The sequence below is a fragment of the Apis cerana genome, linkage group LG4 (genome assembly GCF_029169275.1).
Source record: "Apis cerana isolate GH-2021 linkage group LG4, AcerK_1.0, whole genome shotgun sequence".
Classification (NCBI taxonomy): Eukaryota; Metazoa; Arthropoda; class Insecta; order Hymenoptera; family Apidae; genus Apis; species Apis cerana.
The window spans coordinates 11,311,111-11,328,590 of record NC_083855.1 but is presented as its reverse complement, the minus strand read 5'-3'; the positions used below and the strand labels follow the sequence as shown (position 1 = coordinate 11,328,590).

Genomic DNA, 17,480 nt, shown 5'->3' with positions numbered 1-17,480 from the left:
AATATCATAATATCATAATTGATTAATTAATATTTAAAATAATATTGAATACGAAAAAAGATAAAAATATCCGAAATTTATTTTTTTTAATTAATAATTTAGATAGAATATTCAAATATCATTAAAATGTAATAAAATACTTAATGATCTGTCATTTATCTATCATTAGACTAAATTGAATCGATTTTATTAGTTGCAGTATAAAATTAAATCGATTTTATGAATTCAAAGCATTGATTAGTTTTTTTGTATGTTGAGAATATATTTATTTTAAAGTAAAACTAGAATTAGTGTCAAAATTTACTAAAAATTATTGATTTTAAATTGATTACTTTCAAATAAAATTGATAATATTTAAAAAAAAGGTCATAGTTATAATATATAATAATCAATTAAAAAACTATTTATAGATAATTATAAGATCAAAATAGCGTTAAAAAAAGCACAAAAATACTAGTGGTATTACTGAATATCATAGTTCGCTAAAATCAATTTGAGCGCGATAAGCGCACGTGTAATACGTTCTTTTATAATTTGTGAAACAGTTTGAGCGCCTCCTGGCGACGAGGGTAACGGGTGACGGATGACGGGTGACGGGTGGCGGTGCTCGGATTTGCTCGGAATATCTTCGGTACGGCGCGCGGAAGAATGTTCTTCTGGACCAAGTGAGTGCGCGAGTGCTCAGAAGTACGAAAACTTTTGCGGTGCATATCAATTGCAAGCTCTTTTTATCGTGGGACATATGTGTTAAACTGTTCTTTTAATTTTCATCGCAATACCAGACAGTGATTTGGCAATCCAATGATTTGTTTTTTCTTCAAAACGTTTAATTAACCGGGACTGACGTGTTCACCAAAAACTTTACGTATCTATTATCGGTATTTATAAGACGATATCTGTCAGAATTCTGCGACGACGGCGACGACGACGACATCGACGTTGAAATACGGTTGCATCTTTCATTACGGATGATCAAACAACAGTATCTGTCAAGGTAAGGTGGTTCATGAGGTGCGTCTAATGCATAAGAAAATCTCGATGAATCTTATATCGCCGTCACCGTCGTCACCGCTGCCACCGTCGTCACCGCTGCCACCGTCGTTACCGCTGCCATCGTCGTCGTCGCCGTCGTCATCGTCATCGTCATCGTCATCGTCATCGTTACCGTCGTCGTCGTCGTCGTCGTCGTCGTTATTATTATTGCTGGTGCCATTGCTGTCGTCAACGTCGTTATTGCCCTCATCGTTTTGTCTTTTATTACCGTTATCATCGACGTCGTTTTCGTTATAGCCATTGACATCATTGTCATTGTTACTGTGGCTATCAACGTCTTTGTGCTTGTTATTGTTGTCATTGATACAATCAGCCTGCATTGCTTGCTTCTTTATTAGTGCATTCGTGCTAGGAAATAATATTGTCTCTATATCAAACTACTCGCAGTATCCTTCAGGCAGGATGGCGGGTAATAAGACAGCAGGTAGTGTCGTGCAATTTAGACCTATTGAAGTGTCTCAACAATTACAAGAGGGAGAAAAATTCATCAAATGGGATGAGGTATGAGTTATATGTCAAATTATTATTAAAGCAGAATATTTTAGATGGTATTATTAAATTTTAAGTAACAAGCTATATTATTGTATGTGCATGATGATTAGTTTTATTCATATTTTTATGTAGGATTCTGGTATAGCAACTCCAGTAACATTGAGAGTCGATAAATTTGGATTTTACCTGCATTGGGTGGATCAACATAATGAAATGGAAATGTTGGATATTGCTATAATAAGAGATACTAGAACTGGAAAATATGCTAAAGTACCAAAGGTATTAAATTATTTTTTTTTGTTTTTTTCAATATATTATAATTGTATTTGAATTTTTCATTATAAAATTTTGATGAGTTTATTATTATTTATATTATAGAAAAGAATAAACATTCTCTTAGTTATATTAATATGTATTAATGTGTATTAGATATAAATATTTGGAAATGAAGATGTTCTTTTTTATAATTATATCTTTCTTTTGCGTGGTTGCTAATGACGCACAGCACCACCACATGATAATTATTGACAAATCTATAAATAGAATATTACCTACTTTATGTCCTCAATGTAGTTCATTTTTTTCAGTCACACCTATCTTTGTACACAATGGAAATATTCTTAGTTGTATAGGAAGCAGAGCAGTTCTTATCTGTTTCATTTTCCTATAAATCAATAATCATTTTGTAAAATAATATTGTAGTTTCACTGTATACTAGTAGCTTATTATAATATAAGTTATAGTTACTTCCATTATATGAATAAGTTAATTTTATATGAATAAATATTATTTGATATCTCTATATTAAAATCATATTTTGTCATCTTTTTTAAAATAGGAAATGTTTTTTCAGGATCCCAAATTGAGATATCTTGTAACAATGGGTTCTCAAGATTCTTTAGAAGAAAAAACAGTAACAATTTGTTATGGATCTGATTTTGTCAATATGAATTTTATTAACTTCTGTACTACACGTGCAGAAGTTGCAAAACATTGGACAGAAGAAATTTTTCAACTTGCATATAATCTATCCCTATTAAACATCAGTACAACTATGTTTTTGCAGAAAGCACATACCAAACTTACACTTGCAGCTGATAAATCAGGAAAAATACCTGTTAAGAAGTGAGTAAATTTGTATAAATTTAATTTATATCTATATATGAATATATGTAAATTAAACATGAATACATAAATAAATTTGTATATTATTATATTTTAGTATTATAAGAATGTTTACGCAAAACAAAGAAGATCGTAAACGAGTCGAAAAAGCTCTTGATATTTCTGGTTTTCCATCTGGAAAAGTAAGTTGTAACATTTGTGCGTTTGTAAACATGACATTCTTGTTATTATAAAAATTATTTTTTTTTTATTTTAGAATGACGTGATATCGTTACAAAAGTTTCAATTTGAAGATTTTTTCAACTTTTATAAATCTCTTACTCAACGATCGGATGTTGAAAAAGTTTTCGAACGCATCGTAGGCAATAATAAGCGTAGGCTAATGTCTGTAACTCAATTTGTTGACTTTTTGAATAAAACTCAAAGGGATCCGCGTTTAAACGAAATATTGTATCCTTATGCAAATGAGGCAAGAGCGAAGGATATTATAAGTCAATATGAACCAAATAAATATAATGCAAATCGGGGTCAGCTAAGTTTCGATGGATTTTTGAGATATTTGATGAGTGAGGATAACCCAATCGTGGCTTTATCGAAACTTGAATTATCAGATGACATGGACCAACCGCTTGCGCATTACTTTATAAATTCTAGTCACAATACATACTTAACAGGTATATTACTTTTATGATTTTCTATTTTTAATTGATTATACAATTTTTTATATTTTTAAATGTATATTTAGGACATCAACTTACTGGAAAAAGTTCCGTCGAAATATATCGTCAATGTCTGCTTGCTGGTTGTCGATGTGTGGAATTGGACTTTTGGAATGGAAAATTTGAAGAACCTGTCATTGTTCATGGGTATTTTTATTTTATAATAAAATAATTAATTATACTAAAAATTATGTATTCTGCCTGCTTCTTTAGAAATATTTTCTAGATATACATTTGTACCTGAAATATATGCACGGGATGTGATTGAAGCGATTGCTGAAAGTGCTTTTAAAACATCAGAATATCCTGTTATTCTTAGTTTTGAAAATCATTGCAATCCAAGACAACAAGCTAAGATAGCTCAATATTGTAGAGAATTATTTGGAGAAATGTTGTTGGACGCTCCTCTTGAATCTCATAAGGTATTTTTGATATGTTTATATTTATTATAACATTTTATTTTTAATCTCATTTTTTAAATATATTTTACTTAGTTGGAACCAGGACAAGAATTACCACCTCCGTCTTTATTAAAACGCAAGATTATAATTAAAAATAAAAAGAAACATCATCATCATCATAAAAAACACAAAAAAAAGCAACAGACACCGGTAACAGAATTTGAAGAGGAAGCGCGAGAAAATGAAGATAATGGAGTAACAAATCAAATTGCGGAGGGAGAAAATGGACCGCCGCCAGATATTGTTTCTCATGCTGAAGCAGTTGATAATAATGGTCAACAGATTGGAAATGGAGATATTTCACATCCTCCGATGTTACAACAAAGACAAAGCAGCAAGGATAGTACTCAGGATGATGAAGGTTAGCATTTAACAAAAAATTACATAATTCTGTATTAAAAATATATTTAGAGAAAAATTTATTATTTTTAGATGAAGAAGAAGAATCGACTACAGAAGAGGATGAATCGAATGTGGAGGATATTAAATTAAGAATGGTTGATAAAGTGCCTGCACCTGATAAAGTAGCACCTAATGCCAAAGAAACAGAAGCTGGAGCAGAAATTTCAGCTTTAGTTAATTATGTGCAACCTGTTCATTTTAACAGTTTTGAATCAGCTGAAAGTATGCATTAATATATCAAAACCAATTATTAAATTTATTTCTTCTGTTTATGATTTAAAAATTATTTGATTTTTATAGAAAAAAATCGAATGTATGAAATGTCATCATTTGATGAAAAACAAGCTACAACACTTTTAAAAGAAAGGCCATTAGAATTTGTAAATTATAACAAGCATCAATTATCAAGAGTATATCCAGCAGGTACACGTTTCGATTCTAGTAATTTCATGCCTCAAGTCTTTTGGAATGCAGGTTGTCAGCTGGTTGCATTAAATTATCAAACTCTTGGTATGTATTCAGAATTTGTTTTATATTAATTCTGAAATTTACTTAATATTCAATATTTTTGCATTAGATCTTGCGATGCAATTAAATTTGGGAATTTTTGAATATAATCAACGTTGTGGTTATCTCTTGAAACCAGAATTCATGAGACGAAAGGATCAACGATTAGATCCTTTTGCGGAATCGACAGTAGATGGTATTATAGCGGGAACGGTTCATATACACGTAATATCGGCTCAATTTTTAACAGACAAAAGAGTGGGTACTTATATAGAAGTAGATATGTATGGTTTACCAGCAGATACAGTGAGAAAAAAATTTCGTACAAAAATTGTTCCGAATAATGGAATCAATCCTGTTTACGATGAGGAACCTTTCATATTTAAAAAAGTGAGAATTCATGTTTTTACAGTTGATAGCACATATTTTATAATTTGTATCTATCTACACGTGGTAAAATTTTATGTATTTATTAGGTAGTTTTGCCTGAACTTGCTTCAATTAGAATTGCTGCATATGAAGAATCTGGACGTTTAATTGGTCATAGAGTGCTACCCGTAGTTGGATTATGTCCAGGTTACCGACATGTTGCTCTTAGAACAGAATGTGGTCAACCATTACCATTAGCAAATTTATTTTTACACGTAATTGTAAAAGATTATGTCCCAGATGGATTGAGTGAACTTGCTGAAGCTTTAGCAAATCCAATTAAATATCAAAGTGAAACAGAAAAAAGAGAAAAACAGTTGTCAGTTCTTACAGACGGTTCAGAAGATCCATCAGAGGAAATTAATGTAAGGTTTGAATCTTTAGAAATTTATTTATTACTAACTCATTAATTTACTAACAAATGGATACTAACATCTTCTAGGATAAACCCAAAGTTGGTGAAGGAGCAAGTTCTTCTAAACCAACAGTAAGTTCATTGGTTAAAAAATTTCGATCAATATAGATAAATAAATATATTTATATATATTTTTAAATATATTGTCCTAGGAGGAAACAGTCAAAACGAAAAGATTACAATCTGTGGGTGAATTACCACCACTTGTACCACCATCTACAAATATTCATGGTAGGCCATCTATTGCTGGGATAAATATGTCTGATACACAAGATAACGAGGAAGGAACTCCTACATCTACAGTTCAAGTTGTTGATGCTTCCACAAATAAAAGTTCAGTCAATATTAGTGGTATGTATTGATTATTTATTATGTATTACTTGGATTGTATAATTAGTTTCTTTATGTTATAGTGAGCGATGAAATAGTGGCCGAATCTTTAGAAAAATTAATGGAAAATAAACTTGTTCGAGAAAAGAAAATAGAGCTCGAGAAGAAGCTTGAATCATTGCGAAAAAAGCATGAAAAAGAAAAATTAAGGATGCAAACGCAGAAAGGATCCATCGATGGTGAAAAACATAAATCGAAATTTTATGTGAGCCATAAATTAGTGAAGCGATTGTCAAGTAGAAATATGTAAGTTTTATATATATATATATATATATATATATATATTATGTATATATATATTTATTATGTATATATTATGTATATATATAATTATTATAATATAACATAATATTATTCTTTATATAGATTTTCAAGTGAAGTAGGATTGAGTACGTTAGCTTTAGCAGAAACGTCAGAATGCACAGACATTGAAAACCGTGAAGGAAATGGTGGAACTCCAAAAGGATTACCCAGAAGTCAGAGTGAACGTTTATTAGCTGTATGTAAAGCTCATGTACAACAAGAACGAGAACTTCAGGAAAAGTACTATGAAAATTTATTTGCAACTTTGGAAAAAGTAATGAAAACTTCTCAGTCCAATCAATTAAAAACATTGAGAGTACTTTTAGAGCGAGAAACTGCCGATGTTATGAGAAAACTTCAAGCTACAAGACACGGAGAAGTATGTTTCTTATATTATTTCTATTTTAGAATATATTTTTAATGTATATGAATAATTATGAGTTATAATAAGAAATATTTATTTAATTATAGGTGAAACAATTAGCAAAAGTACATAAAGATAAAGCTGAATTAGATCGTATGAAGAGGGAGGTTGCAAAATCAACGGTTGAAAAAGGCGTAAATGAATGTACACGATTAACAAAAATTTACGAGAAAAAAAGAGCAGAACTCGAACGACAACATGAAGAAGTTCGACAGAGGTTAGAAGCAGAAAGAGCAAAGGTACGAATTTTATATTTATTTTAGAATTATGAATTTTTTTGTATAATATAGTAATTTTTTTAATATAATATGCAATGGATTTTTTTTTTATGTTTCAGGTTAAAGCTACTCTAATGGCAGAGTATAGTAGTCGATGTAGTAAATATGAGAGTGGAGAATTATCTTTGTCGCCATCCGGCGGAACTGGTATGCCGGAGTCACTTAGTGGAAATACATATTGACTGATATAGTTTATAATTTAATATTGATATCTCATGATAATATGATTTGGAGTAAAACAAATCCAAGGCAGTAAACTATTTCTGCCAAAAATGTGTATCCATCTGGAAAGTTGATAGTAATGGATTATGTGTTGCTTCTCCATAACAAAAAGGAGTCGCAGTGGCGGTATAATGATAAGTAATTCATAAAATCTACGCAGTTACCTGTGTGTTTTAACTAAAATAATTTTATTCACTATCAAAAATGTCTTTTTTGCAAGATGTGATGCAGCATTTATGAAGTGATGTATAATTTCGAGAAATAGAATGTCATCAAATATAATTATTATATATACAAAACATTTGATAAATGTTTTGTGTATATCGAATCTCTTTTGCTAAAAAAGACTTAAATGATCTGACAAGCAACATTTTAATCTGATGATTACAGATAAGTGCGTTCGAATATGTGAATTTTTTTCATATGAACCATTATGATATTTTCTATTTATTCAAAGTTCTTATTTCTTGAAAGATTAATAACATATGTTGGTCAAATACATATGTTTAATCGATTGATTCTCTCCGTATGCGGGAACACCATTTTGATCTCAACATGGAAAGTAACATTGAAACTATGCGTTTGAAAAGATAGAAAATGAGTTTTCCTCTTTCTTTCTACTTTGATTTGATGTTACTTACGCACAGTATTAAACGCACTCTTCTCATTACATTCGAGACCATCGCCGCCAATGTCGAGATTCTAAAAAATTCCGTTTTAAAAGTCAATGAAATTTTGGAAATTGAGAATAAAGAATATATAGGCGAGGTACACGATTCTAAATAAGAATAATGTTTCTAAGTGCTACTATTTAATCTTGTTATTATATGTATAAGATGTTATTTAATTAACAAGTCGATGCTAAATCGCGTTTCAGGATACTCGGGTTGTTTATAATATGAAAAAAATATGATTGCTATATCGGTCGAACTTTGCTGGACTCGAAATGTAACGACGAAGGAAGTACTCGTTAGCGAGGATAAAATTTTTTTGGCCTAGAATAAGGAATGCGGAAAGTTTATGATTCGAATGGGTGTATGCGTGATTTGATATATTTTTGACTGAAAGTACTCGTATAAAGACATTTTTTGAATAGTCCGTATTGTGAATGATAAATGATGACCGTATTGTATAAAGAAAGAGTATATAGAAAATCCAAAAAAAAAAAACTAAGAAGAAAAAACGGAAATTAAATATAAATATGAAATACGTTTCTAGCGTTTTTGTACCGCGCGATTTCATGCTGCGGCTATTTTGAGGCCGGAGCAAAACGATTGGGGCGAGCCTCTTTTAGGAAGACAATCAAAAATGTTACATCGTAACATTGTCCTTGTTGTTTCTAATTGTACGATATTTTAAGTAACTCGATATTACACATACATATTATATATATATATATATATATATGTATGTATGTATGTATATATATATATATATTCTTAATAGTTATTACAAATTTAGGTTTAAAAATCATACATTTGCGCATTGTAAATCTTTCTCGTGTGATCCATCCTATTAATTTATTTCGTAAACAATCGTTGAGATACGCCGGAAGTATCGAAAATCGCGAGCTTTTACAAAACGTATTTTATTGATGATTCGTGCTCATCACCGATATTATCATATTACGATATATCATATTACGATATGCAATATGTGTATATATACACATACGCACACAAATATACGTACATTACATTATAATACATGCATGTACGTAAGCAAAGCGTGGTCAATGCGAATAAAAAAAAAAAAAGGAGTACCTTTGCGATTATAATACTATTGTCATTTATGTTGTGCCGAGGGGTTACGAGCGGATCAATCCCTTCGATTTGGAGACTGAACTCGATCCTAAATCGTTGATAAACTATTGTTTATTGTTGATCATTTTTATCACCATTTTTATCGCTTTATTTATTTAACAAGGCGTCTTTTATATAACGATGTACGATTTTCTGTGTGTCTTATGAGAATATTATTGAGAATATTATTGAATAATATTGAGAACGTTCGCATAATTTGTTGGCATTTAGATTTATTTTATTTCAAACCAATTTTTACGAAATTAGATTAAACGTGTTGCATAGTTCTATTTTATTCATTCGTTTTACGTGATTTTATATGCACAGTTATTTCCAAAGATAATTTGGCACAATGTTTGTGAAATTTTTTTATTGTATTTGCAATTTGGATAAGTCGATGCAACCAACGATGTATGGATTGAGTATATATTGTTTTCTCAAGATATAGAATTTTCTGGTAATAGGTATGCGAGTGATTTTAATTAGTCGATTGAAAGAGAATATGCATGCGATTATGAAGATATACCAACGATAGCGAAAATTGCAAGATTGTTCTATATAAATATGGAGAGAATGCATCTTAAATCTCTCGAATTTCATAATAACCGGTTATTTAATTTATACACAAAATATTGCATTTTTGTTATCGTAGAATGAATATTTAAACTGTATGTTGCATATCTGGCTGAAAGGGATCAGTTTAGTATTAAATAGTTAAGCATGTCCATTTAACTCTAAACATTCATCCGAATGAAAACGATCGTACACGACAAGTTACCATTTCCTTAAGTTTATGATGATTTATCGTGATTGCATTTCTCGACAAGTTACCATCTTTCCTCATCTAGGAGGAGAAGGAAAAGAAAGATTGTATATTGCGGTGGACTCGATTGATGAGAACATTTAACTCGGGAGAGAAACAGTGATAATCTATTAAAAGATGAGATAATGTAAGTGTAAGCGAATATAATTTAATTAAGTAGCGGTAGCCATTGGACTACCTATAGCGTTCCGACACGAAAGAAATCAATAGTACATTATGCTAAGTCGTACAAGATTATCGGAAGTTTATATATATTAATATATATACACACACACATATATGTAATGTTCGTATATATACATTATACATGTGTCGATGTTTTTCCGATCGTTTAGTCGCAACGATGCACGTCTTTCGCATCGCTGATTCTTGCGATACCAAACGGGTTCAATAGGTGGGGGAAAAGGAGATGGGAAGGTGCACCTGGAGACTCTCGCGTTTCAATAGAAAGCATTCAATTCATTCGATAGTTTGTCAACAAAGATACAGAGATATCGTGGCGATGCGTGGACGTGAATTTCTTTAAACGCTTATATAGTCGATAGCGAAACGTTTTACGTATAATCGAATCGTGAAGTATCTGTTCCTCGATTACAAGCGTACCACGAGTCGTGCGAAATCATTTCGATTATTCGTACTTACAGTTTCGCCGCAAACATTCTGGTCTCGCGCTTACCGTTGATATTTTCTTAAGGCATGAGTTGATGTGCAAAAATTCTCCGAGATACAATATCGAGTCAGGTTCGACTCGCGCGATGCATTTCCTTCGAATATATATATATATTTTTTCTCCATACTATACAGATGTCGCGTAATTCGCTTGGGACGAACGTCTTTTCGTCCTCTTCCTATATTCCTGTAATATGCATAATGCGTACACACGTTCATGTCTTCGAAAAATCATCTGAATATATACGTTTGTAGCGTACGCGCATTCGAACATTATGTATATTACACACATAATATATAACTATAAGAAAGAACTAGGCTACGAGGACAAATATTATATTAATGTTGATATATTATGTGTTGTTGCTGTTGATGTTATTAATAAGTAGAATAGCGAAAAGGTGGCAGTACTAGTATAGTCGTTGTTCATAGATTTAATGCGACTAATTTTGTGTTACTCGTGTGCGATACGTTGTCGCGTAACCTACGTTAAAAAGAAATCGCGAAACTTGCTGAATTTTATCGAACGTCGTATAACGGCCACGATTGATCGAGTAATACTCTTTATCAAGATTTCGATTAAAAAAGACGCGACAACGGATACGGATCATACGTAGGTACACATTGCAAATGTAAATTGTAGGTAATATTGAAACGGCCTATCAAGGATCGTGGAGATTTGGCGTCGCTCACGTTCCTTTCGAAATCAATTTCCTCTCGAAAGGTAATCGATTTTTTTTCCCGCGAATTTCGCTGATACTGTCCAGGCGTCTCGCGCGAATAAACAAAATTTCTATCACGCCCAATCTTTTTCTACGATACCGTACAATTATTCGGCTTCCGCACAACAAAGATCTCTTGTAAAACAACGATTCTTCGTACCTGACTCGATTCTTCTATCGGTCTGATGTTTTCCCGTGGTGAATGGTTTATTCCAGAGAAATGCAAAGCGAGGCGCGAAATACAAGCAAGTACGAGAGAACGGGACGCTTTTTGATCGCGTTCAAATATCAATCTTTGAAAACAAGCCGTTCTTTTCAGATCGTCAAATTTGTCAATTCTTCGATGCTTCGAATGCTCTTCGATGTTCAATGTGATTTTTCATTCTATCGAGCTGATTCGTCCTTACAGTTTTCTCAATGGTTATTTTATCGTCCACACGATCTTTTTCTTGATTATCGAGTAAAGTGTTTCTATCGTCATACGCATAGATGATTAATCTTGCCAAACATTATTACATCTTGTCAGGATTATTCTTGCCTTCCATTTTAAAACGATTTAGAGCGTAGTTGGATGCGAGGACACGGAGCAACGCGATCATCACGGCATCGTAACGATTAGCTTTGTATGTTTGAAACAGTTGAGTTGACCGATATTTTACTCTCATTTACCGGTTATCCTTTGGAAAGCTATTCGAGCTAAATTTATTGTTCCCTTCGTATCGCGTAAGAAGCAGCGGTATCGATCGCCGCGGAATATTTACGGACGATTAATAACGCTCGATCCGTTTGCGGTGTGGAGGCATAACCGCGTTTTTCTTCCGCAAATTAGAACGACAGCTTGTGTGTCGCGCGCAGTTTGTTTTCCCTCGGGGTTGCTCTCCATGCCGCGGCACGGTCGATTCCTTTCGTCGAGCGTCACGCAACATACCGAGAAAATGAAGGGTTTCGGCCATTTGGTCGTCCACGAGTTATTTCCTCGCCTTTTCCTCGGTTATTGTTAATTGGCCGTGCGCACCTATTAACCGTAATTTACGAGTCGTTTTCACATTAGACCGGCCAGGGGAGGATTATTCGTCGTAACGTTCTCAAGATTTTATCCCGATACATATTTTAAGCTACTTTGCGCAGTCGCCGCGCGTCAATTGATTTAACGCGGCAATTTAATTTTCCACGAAAATTCGATTTTCCGCAATATTTCGTAACAACATACGGCATGGACACGAAGCAATCGCGCTCAAACCGTTATTTCGCTTTTAAAATTTTAAAAGATGAGCGTGGGATTGGATCGGATATGAATAAGTTGGCCCGATGTTTAGCGGATCGGTTTTCTATCTAGACTTTGAATCTCTTCACCTCGGAGCTCAATGTATTTCTTCATTATGAAAGTATTCGGTGTTCAATCGTAAATACAAAATCCATTAAACCGTGTCGATTCTGAGTTTCGACTCTGATTTACTCGTGCCTTGCCCTCGGCCATTCTTCGCCACGTATACGTATACATTTCCGTATCCGACGTTCCATGATATTCTCTTACGGCTGCTATCGCGTCTGAACGATCAGGTTCGAATTCTGCCATGCCCGTACAAGTATCACGCGTTATCTACTTAATTTCCATCTTTAATGGTACATGTAACATCCCGTAAAGATACATTTAACAGGCGTTTTTTAGGGAATTGGCACGCGAGGAAATCAGAAAACAGCCTTGAATCTGACTGCTCGAATCGGACGTGGCCAATCGTCGATTCACGAGTACGAATACGATCTCTGATCGATGGCTGGCTGTACGTGCATACGCGAAATATCCGTGCGTAGGTATTGATCCATGGAACGCGAGGTACAACGTGCGGTGTTGATTCGCATCGGTCGTGTTCCGTTGTCTTCGCTTCTTTGCGCAATTATCCGTGTTCTGTGTTCGTCTCTCACGGTGTATCGATGTATCCTCCCCCGCGATTTATTGATATCGTCATCGGGAGATTCGCTTGACGCGACTTCGTTCGTTGATCTTCCAAGCCAGTCCTCCGTTTTCGCCAATTGTTCACGCGTCGATCGACGACGTCGTCGGGGGGAGAGAGGAGGGGGAGGGGGAGGGTGAAAATTCGCGCAGATCTTCCGTAACGATAAGAATTTTTTAAGCCGTTTTTTACACACGTACGTATATACGTTTCAATATCTTTCTGTCGAGTCGCGCGCCATCATCGCCGCGAGTTTACCGATTCCCCCTTCGGACTGTTTTCCTATATTTCGGGATATTTTTCGATTTCGACGCATTTACATTGTTTCTCGCTTGAATAACAAGTCCATGTTCTAGATGTATATGCGATATACGAGTAACAACGTGGTAGGCAAGCTGCACGTTGAAACTTCGTGTGTGATCCGTGACAGTCAGTTTCGTGGGATGTGATATGGGGGAAAGCGAAGGGAAGAGTAATCGCGAAACGTACTAGTATCTCGAGTCGCTTCCATTTAGAGTTTCGGTACCGTTCTCCTCGAGAGAAACGAGTATAGGTATATACACGCGAATTTTGGCGAATCGCGGAAGCACAAAATGATGAAAGTTTCGTCGGGACTCGAGGAAACGTTAGTGTACCGAGACGCGTCGATGTCGACGGTTATCTCAACCGATTTATAAACTTGGGTGTATTTTTTAGAAAGAAGCATTAGTAAAAATTGTTACTCCCTCTATGGATATCGTAAGCACACAGTAAAAGAAGAAAAAAGAAAAAAAAAACAAAAATAATAAAAAAACCCACTTATACCCGTACGACGATACACACGCACACACACACACACACATACACGTACACACATATATATATGAGTTTTAACGATATTCTATAAATGGCTGTACCGTATTGTAAAATCAAAGATATAGCGTACAATAAATAAAATTTAGTGTTGTAGAAATGACGACATGATATTCTTTTTGTTTCATTATACAATTATTTTATTTTCCTTTTCAAATGTTTCCCTGCTTGTTCAATGGTAAATTTGCATGAGATTTATTGCAAAAGAAATGGAATTACACGAGAATTAGCATGTTTTACATGTTTTATTGATGATAATTGATATGGTAATATATTTATTCTATTCCATTTTTATGAGACGCGATATTCGTGTTGATTGAATTTTTCAACACACAGGCTTTCTTATATACGTTACAAAAATCTGATATCTGTCCAATATATTGTATTCTTGTTCACCGTTCTCGTTCTTGTTCAAAAACTGAATTTTCATGTTCACTACTTCCCGCGTTATTTCATCCTCAAACTCCTTTTTAAGAGGATTAGGAATCCGTGATATGAAGGGATTAATAGCAATTATATGACCTGTAATAATAATTTCAATCTTCAATATTCCTGTCTCATCGTTAATCTTGGATCGTTAGGTTGTTTTTTTTTTAAATTATATAAATATATATATATGTTATATATGAATTACTTTTCATGATTTCGGAATTCTTGAAAATGTAGCTCTTTTCTCTTTCGCTGCAATGCAGAATCTCGAAACCTGTGTTTTCCAGTATTTTTCTTAGATTTATCCGGCGATCTTTACATTCGTGGAAAACAGGTATGTAGCGTTCTGTATCCTTTGACAAGACCGATTCAAGTGTGATTAATTGAAAATCGATCTATTACCGACGACACGATCCATTATATTTTATATATTAAACGTATTACCTGCATATATGGTCTATATCGAGGATTCGCGTACAATTTTTTGTAGACGTCGAAACCATCGTTCCACGAAAGTAACATAAACAATCCTTTTCCTCCCGGTCGCAACAATTTGTAAATATTGTCGAATGCTTTCCTGATAAATTAGATCGTGCGAGACATCGTTAAATTTCATCGCTCGATAGAATTAAATAACGGGAAATTAAAGTAGAGGAAGATGAAAAGAGAGTAAGAATACCGGAAGTTTTGGCACCAGTGAAGGCAATAAAAGGACAATACGTTGTTAAATTGGTCGAATGTGTCTTTGGGCAAATCCATGGTCTCGATGTCCAGTAGTTGGAATGATAAGCGTTCGTCGTCCTGATACATCTTTTTCGCATATTCGATCATCGGTTTCGATATATCCATCCCTAACGAAACATATTAACGAATGATATTTCGATCTTTCGATCCTTCTTTTTTCAACTTCTCTTACCGACTAGATTAGCTTCTGGTGACAAGTTTGGTAAGATCAGTTCTTTGGTAACTATTCCAGGTCCGCAACCTATGTCCAAACACTTCCCTTTCATCTCGGACATCTCTTGCGCGAATTCCTCGATAATGTCGGCTGCGTCACGGTATTGTATCGTGCTGGCTTTCACGTATTCCTCGACCAAGAACATCTTGAAACTGTGTTTTTTATTTCGCTGCAGATATAAATTTTGTGAGATAATAATATGACTCCAAATTTCCAATAAACAACGATTCGCAACAACAACGATTTCTAAACAACAAATAATCTTTAATTTATGAATTTAATTTACGAATGATCAGGATATCTTTTTACGGAATTAATATCTATGGATGCGAAGAGATTCTAAATCGAGGAAGCGAATTTTGACGTATCAGAGAGAAAAATATAATTTTTTCAGCGCACGAGTCAAAATATGAATCGACTCGATGCACTATCGACTCTTCTACTGCTGACTTTTCAACCCGACTTTGGTATTTATATTCGGTGACTCGTACAAATAGCTTTCTTCATACTATTCCCACTTCTCAACTTTATTTTTTTCTTCTTCTCTTTTCCTCCACTCCCATCCGTTTTCTCTTTTCTTCCTTCTCTTGTTCTCGACTCTCTCTCCTCTTCCCCCCCTTCATCCGTACTTACCTCAATATCCGAATTCTTCGTCTGTTTTACAATCGAAAGACCGGGGCTAGAGCTCGCACAACAATGGTCACGTTTTAAAGTTCAACGACCTCTTTCACGACCACCTTTGGAATGTTTTTAGAAACATCGACGCATCCGTTTCCTTGTTTTGAACAACAGTATTTTACATCAACAGTATTTATCGCTCGATTTTACGCATATCTTTGACTTATTTCATGGATTCACACTTCTGTAACATCTAAAAATGTTTATCACTCGCGCGTTTTCTTGATATTTCTTCTTATCGAGAAAAAACGTTGAATTTTTATCATTTCGACGATAAAAATTGTGAAGCAAGGGCGGACACGTGTATAATATGGCGAAATTTGATAGGAAAGATTCGCGTCCCTTTCGTATTGGGCGAAATAAGCTGGTTCCAAGACGAAAGGGGAGAGTAGTCGTAGCCGGTTTTTCGTAGCCGTCTAAGCACGGTATCGTCCGATTTTTACCGAACACTCACGAATCTCTAAACAAGCTCGATCCGTGTACAGTTTAATGAGACACGTGGAATTGGATAGAATTTTTTATGGAAAAATTTCGAATAAATTTTTCAAGCTGAATCGATGTTTTGAATAATTTTCAAATAAAAAATTTCGAATTAACAATTTAGAAACTCTAGAAGGTTCGAAACTTTTAATAACGATCGATATTATTTCTATTTTAATAATTTCGATATAAATCACTTTTTCTATAACAATTAAAATGCAATTTTTAATTTCAATCATTTAGATTAGCATATGGAATTCATTTAAATTTAGACACTCGTTTAAAAAAAAATTCATTTGAATTGATTATTTTTATTAATTTTTTTTCATTCGATAAAAGGATCGTTCATTTTTGATAATCCATGCGTATGCATATTTAGTAAACGTATAGCGCACAGCATAGCGATATTTATTTTAAGATATATTGCAAAAAAAGAAAAAAAAAAGAAAGAGGAATTAAAATTACGAAAGAAATTAAAACATTGGCATCGTAAAGTGAATAAAAAAAAAAATAAACGAAAGTCTTAATATTTTATAAATCTCATTATATTTCTTTCAAAATCGAAATATAAATAGGAAATTTATCTAAAAAAATTAATAATAATCATTTAATAAATGTTAATGATTAATGATAAAAATCACTAATGTGTTTATATTAATGAATGTTTTGAATTTGTTTGTGCGCATGTGCGTACAAAAAAAAATAATGTTCTCAAATGACATATAGATTGGTAAGCAAAAAAATGTAAAATAATCATGTATCGTATTTCACCATCATTAAATTATACTTTAAAATTATATCGACGGATTATTAATATAGTATAGAAGATTTCGTAATATACTACTTGAATGGTAACGATTTCTCATTCTTATCTTTATAAAGAGCTTAAGATTAA

General features: G+C 33.4%; 2 protein-coding genes across 9 annotated transcripts; one reads left to right on the top strand and one right to left on the bottom strand.

Moving 5' to 3' along the window:
- Positions 1-355: 355 nt before the first annotated feature.
- On the top strand, positions 356-14,143 carry LOC108001978 (1-phosphatidylinositol 4,5-bisphosphate phosphodiesterase classes I and II). Of its 7 annotated transcripts, none has more exons than XM_017063324.3 (19): positions 356-665; positions 1,451-1,554; positions 1,678-1,824; positions 2,399-2,670; positions 2,768-2,852; positions 2,927-3,344; positions 3,416-3,536; positions 3,616-3,811; positions 3,884-4,211; positions 4,283-4,474; positions 4,553-4,762; positions 4,830-5,149; positions 5,236-5,553; positions 5,631-5,675; positions 5,756-5,954; positions 6,017-6,239; positions 6,360-6,675; positions 6,768-6,959; positions 7,058-14,143. In XM_017063324.3, the coding sequence occupies exons 1-19, from the start codon at positions 584-586 to the stop codon at positions 7,178-7,180; spliced, it is 3,891 nt and encodes a 1,296-aa protein (XP_016918813.2). In that variant the 5' UTR covers positions 356-583; the 3' UTR covers positions 7,181-14,143. The 7 variants fall into 7 exon arrangements, with proteins under 7 accessions (XP_016918813.2, XP_016918821.2, XP_016918836.2 ...); XM_017063347.3 differs by having other exon boundaries at positions 392-665; positions 1,441-1,554; XM_062074220.1 differs by having other exon boundaries at positions 392-878; positions 1,441-1,554.
- A 13-nt stretch (positions 14,144-14,156) lies between these two features.
- Positions 14,157-16,365, bottom strand: LOC108002008 (juvenile hormone acid O-methyltransferase). Of its 2 annotated transcripts, XM_017063369.3 has the most exons (6): positions 16,061-16,365; positions 15,386-15,596; positions 15,149-15,320; positions 14,914-15,046; positions 14,675-14,822; positions 14,157-14,562 (listed from the first exon to the last, which is right to left on the bottom strand). In XM_017063369.3, the coding sequence occupies exons 2-6, from the start codon at positions 15,570-15,572 to the stop codon at positions 14,366-14,368; spliced, it is 837 nt and encodes a 278-aa protein (XP_016918858.1). In that variant the 5' UTR covers positions 15,573-15,596; positions 16,061-16,365; the 3' UTR covers positions 14,157-14,365. The 2 variants fall into 2 exon arrangements, with proteins under 2 accessions (XP_016918858.1, XP_016918849.1); XM_017063360.3 differs by lacking the exon at positions 16,061-16,365 and having other exon boundaries at positions 15,386-15,938.
- Between the last annotated feature and the right edge of the window lie 1,115 nt (positions 16,366-17,480).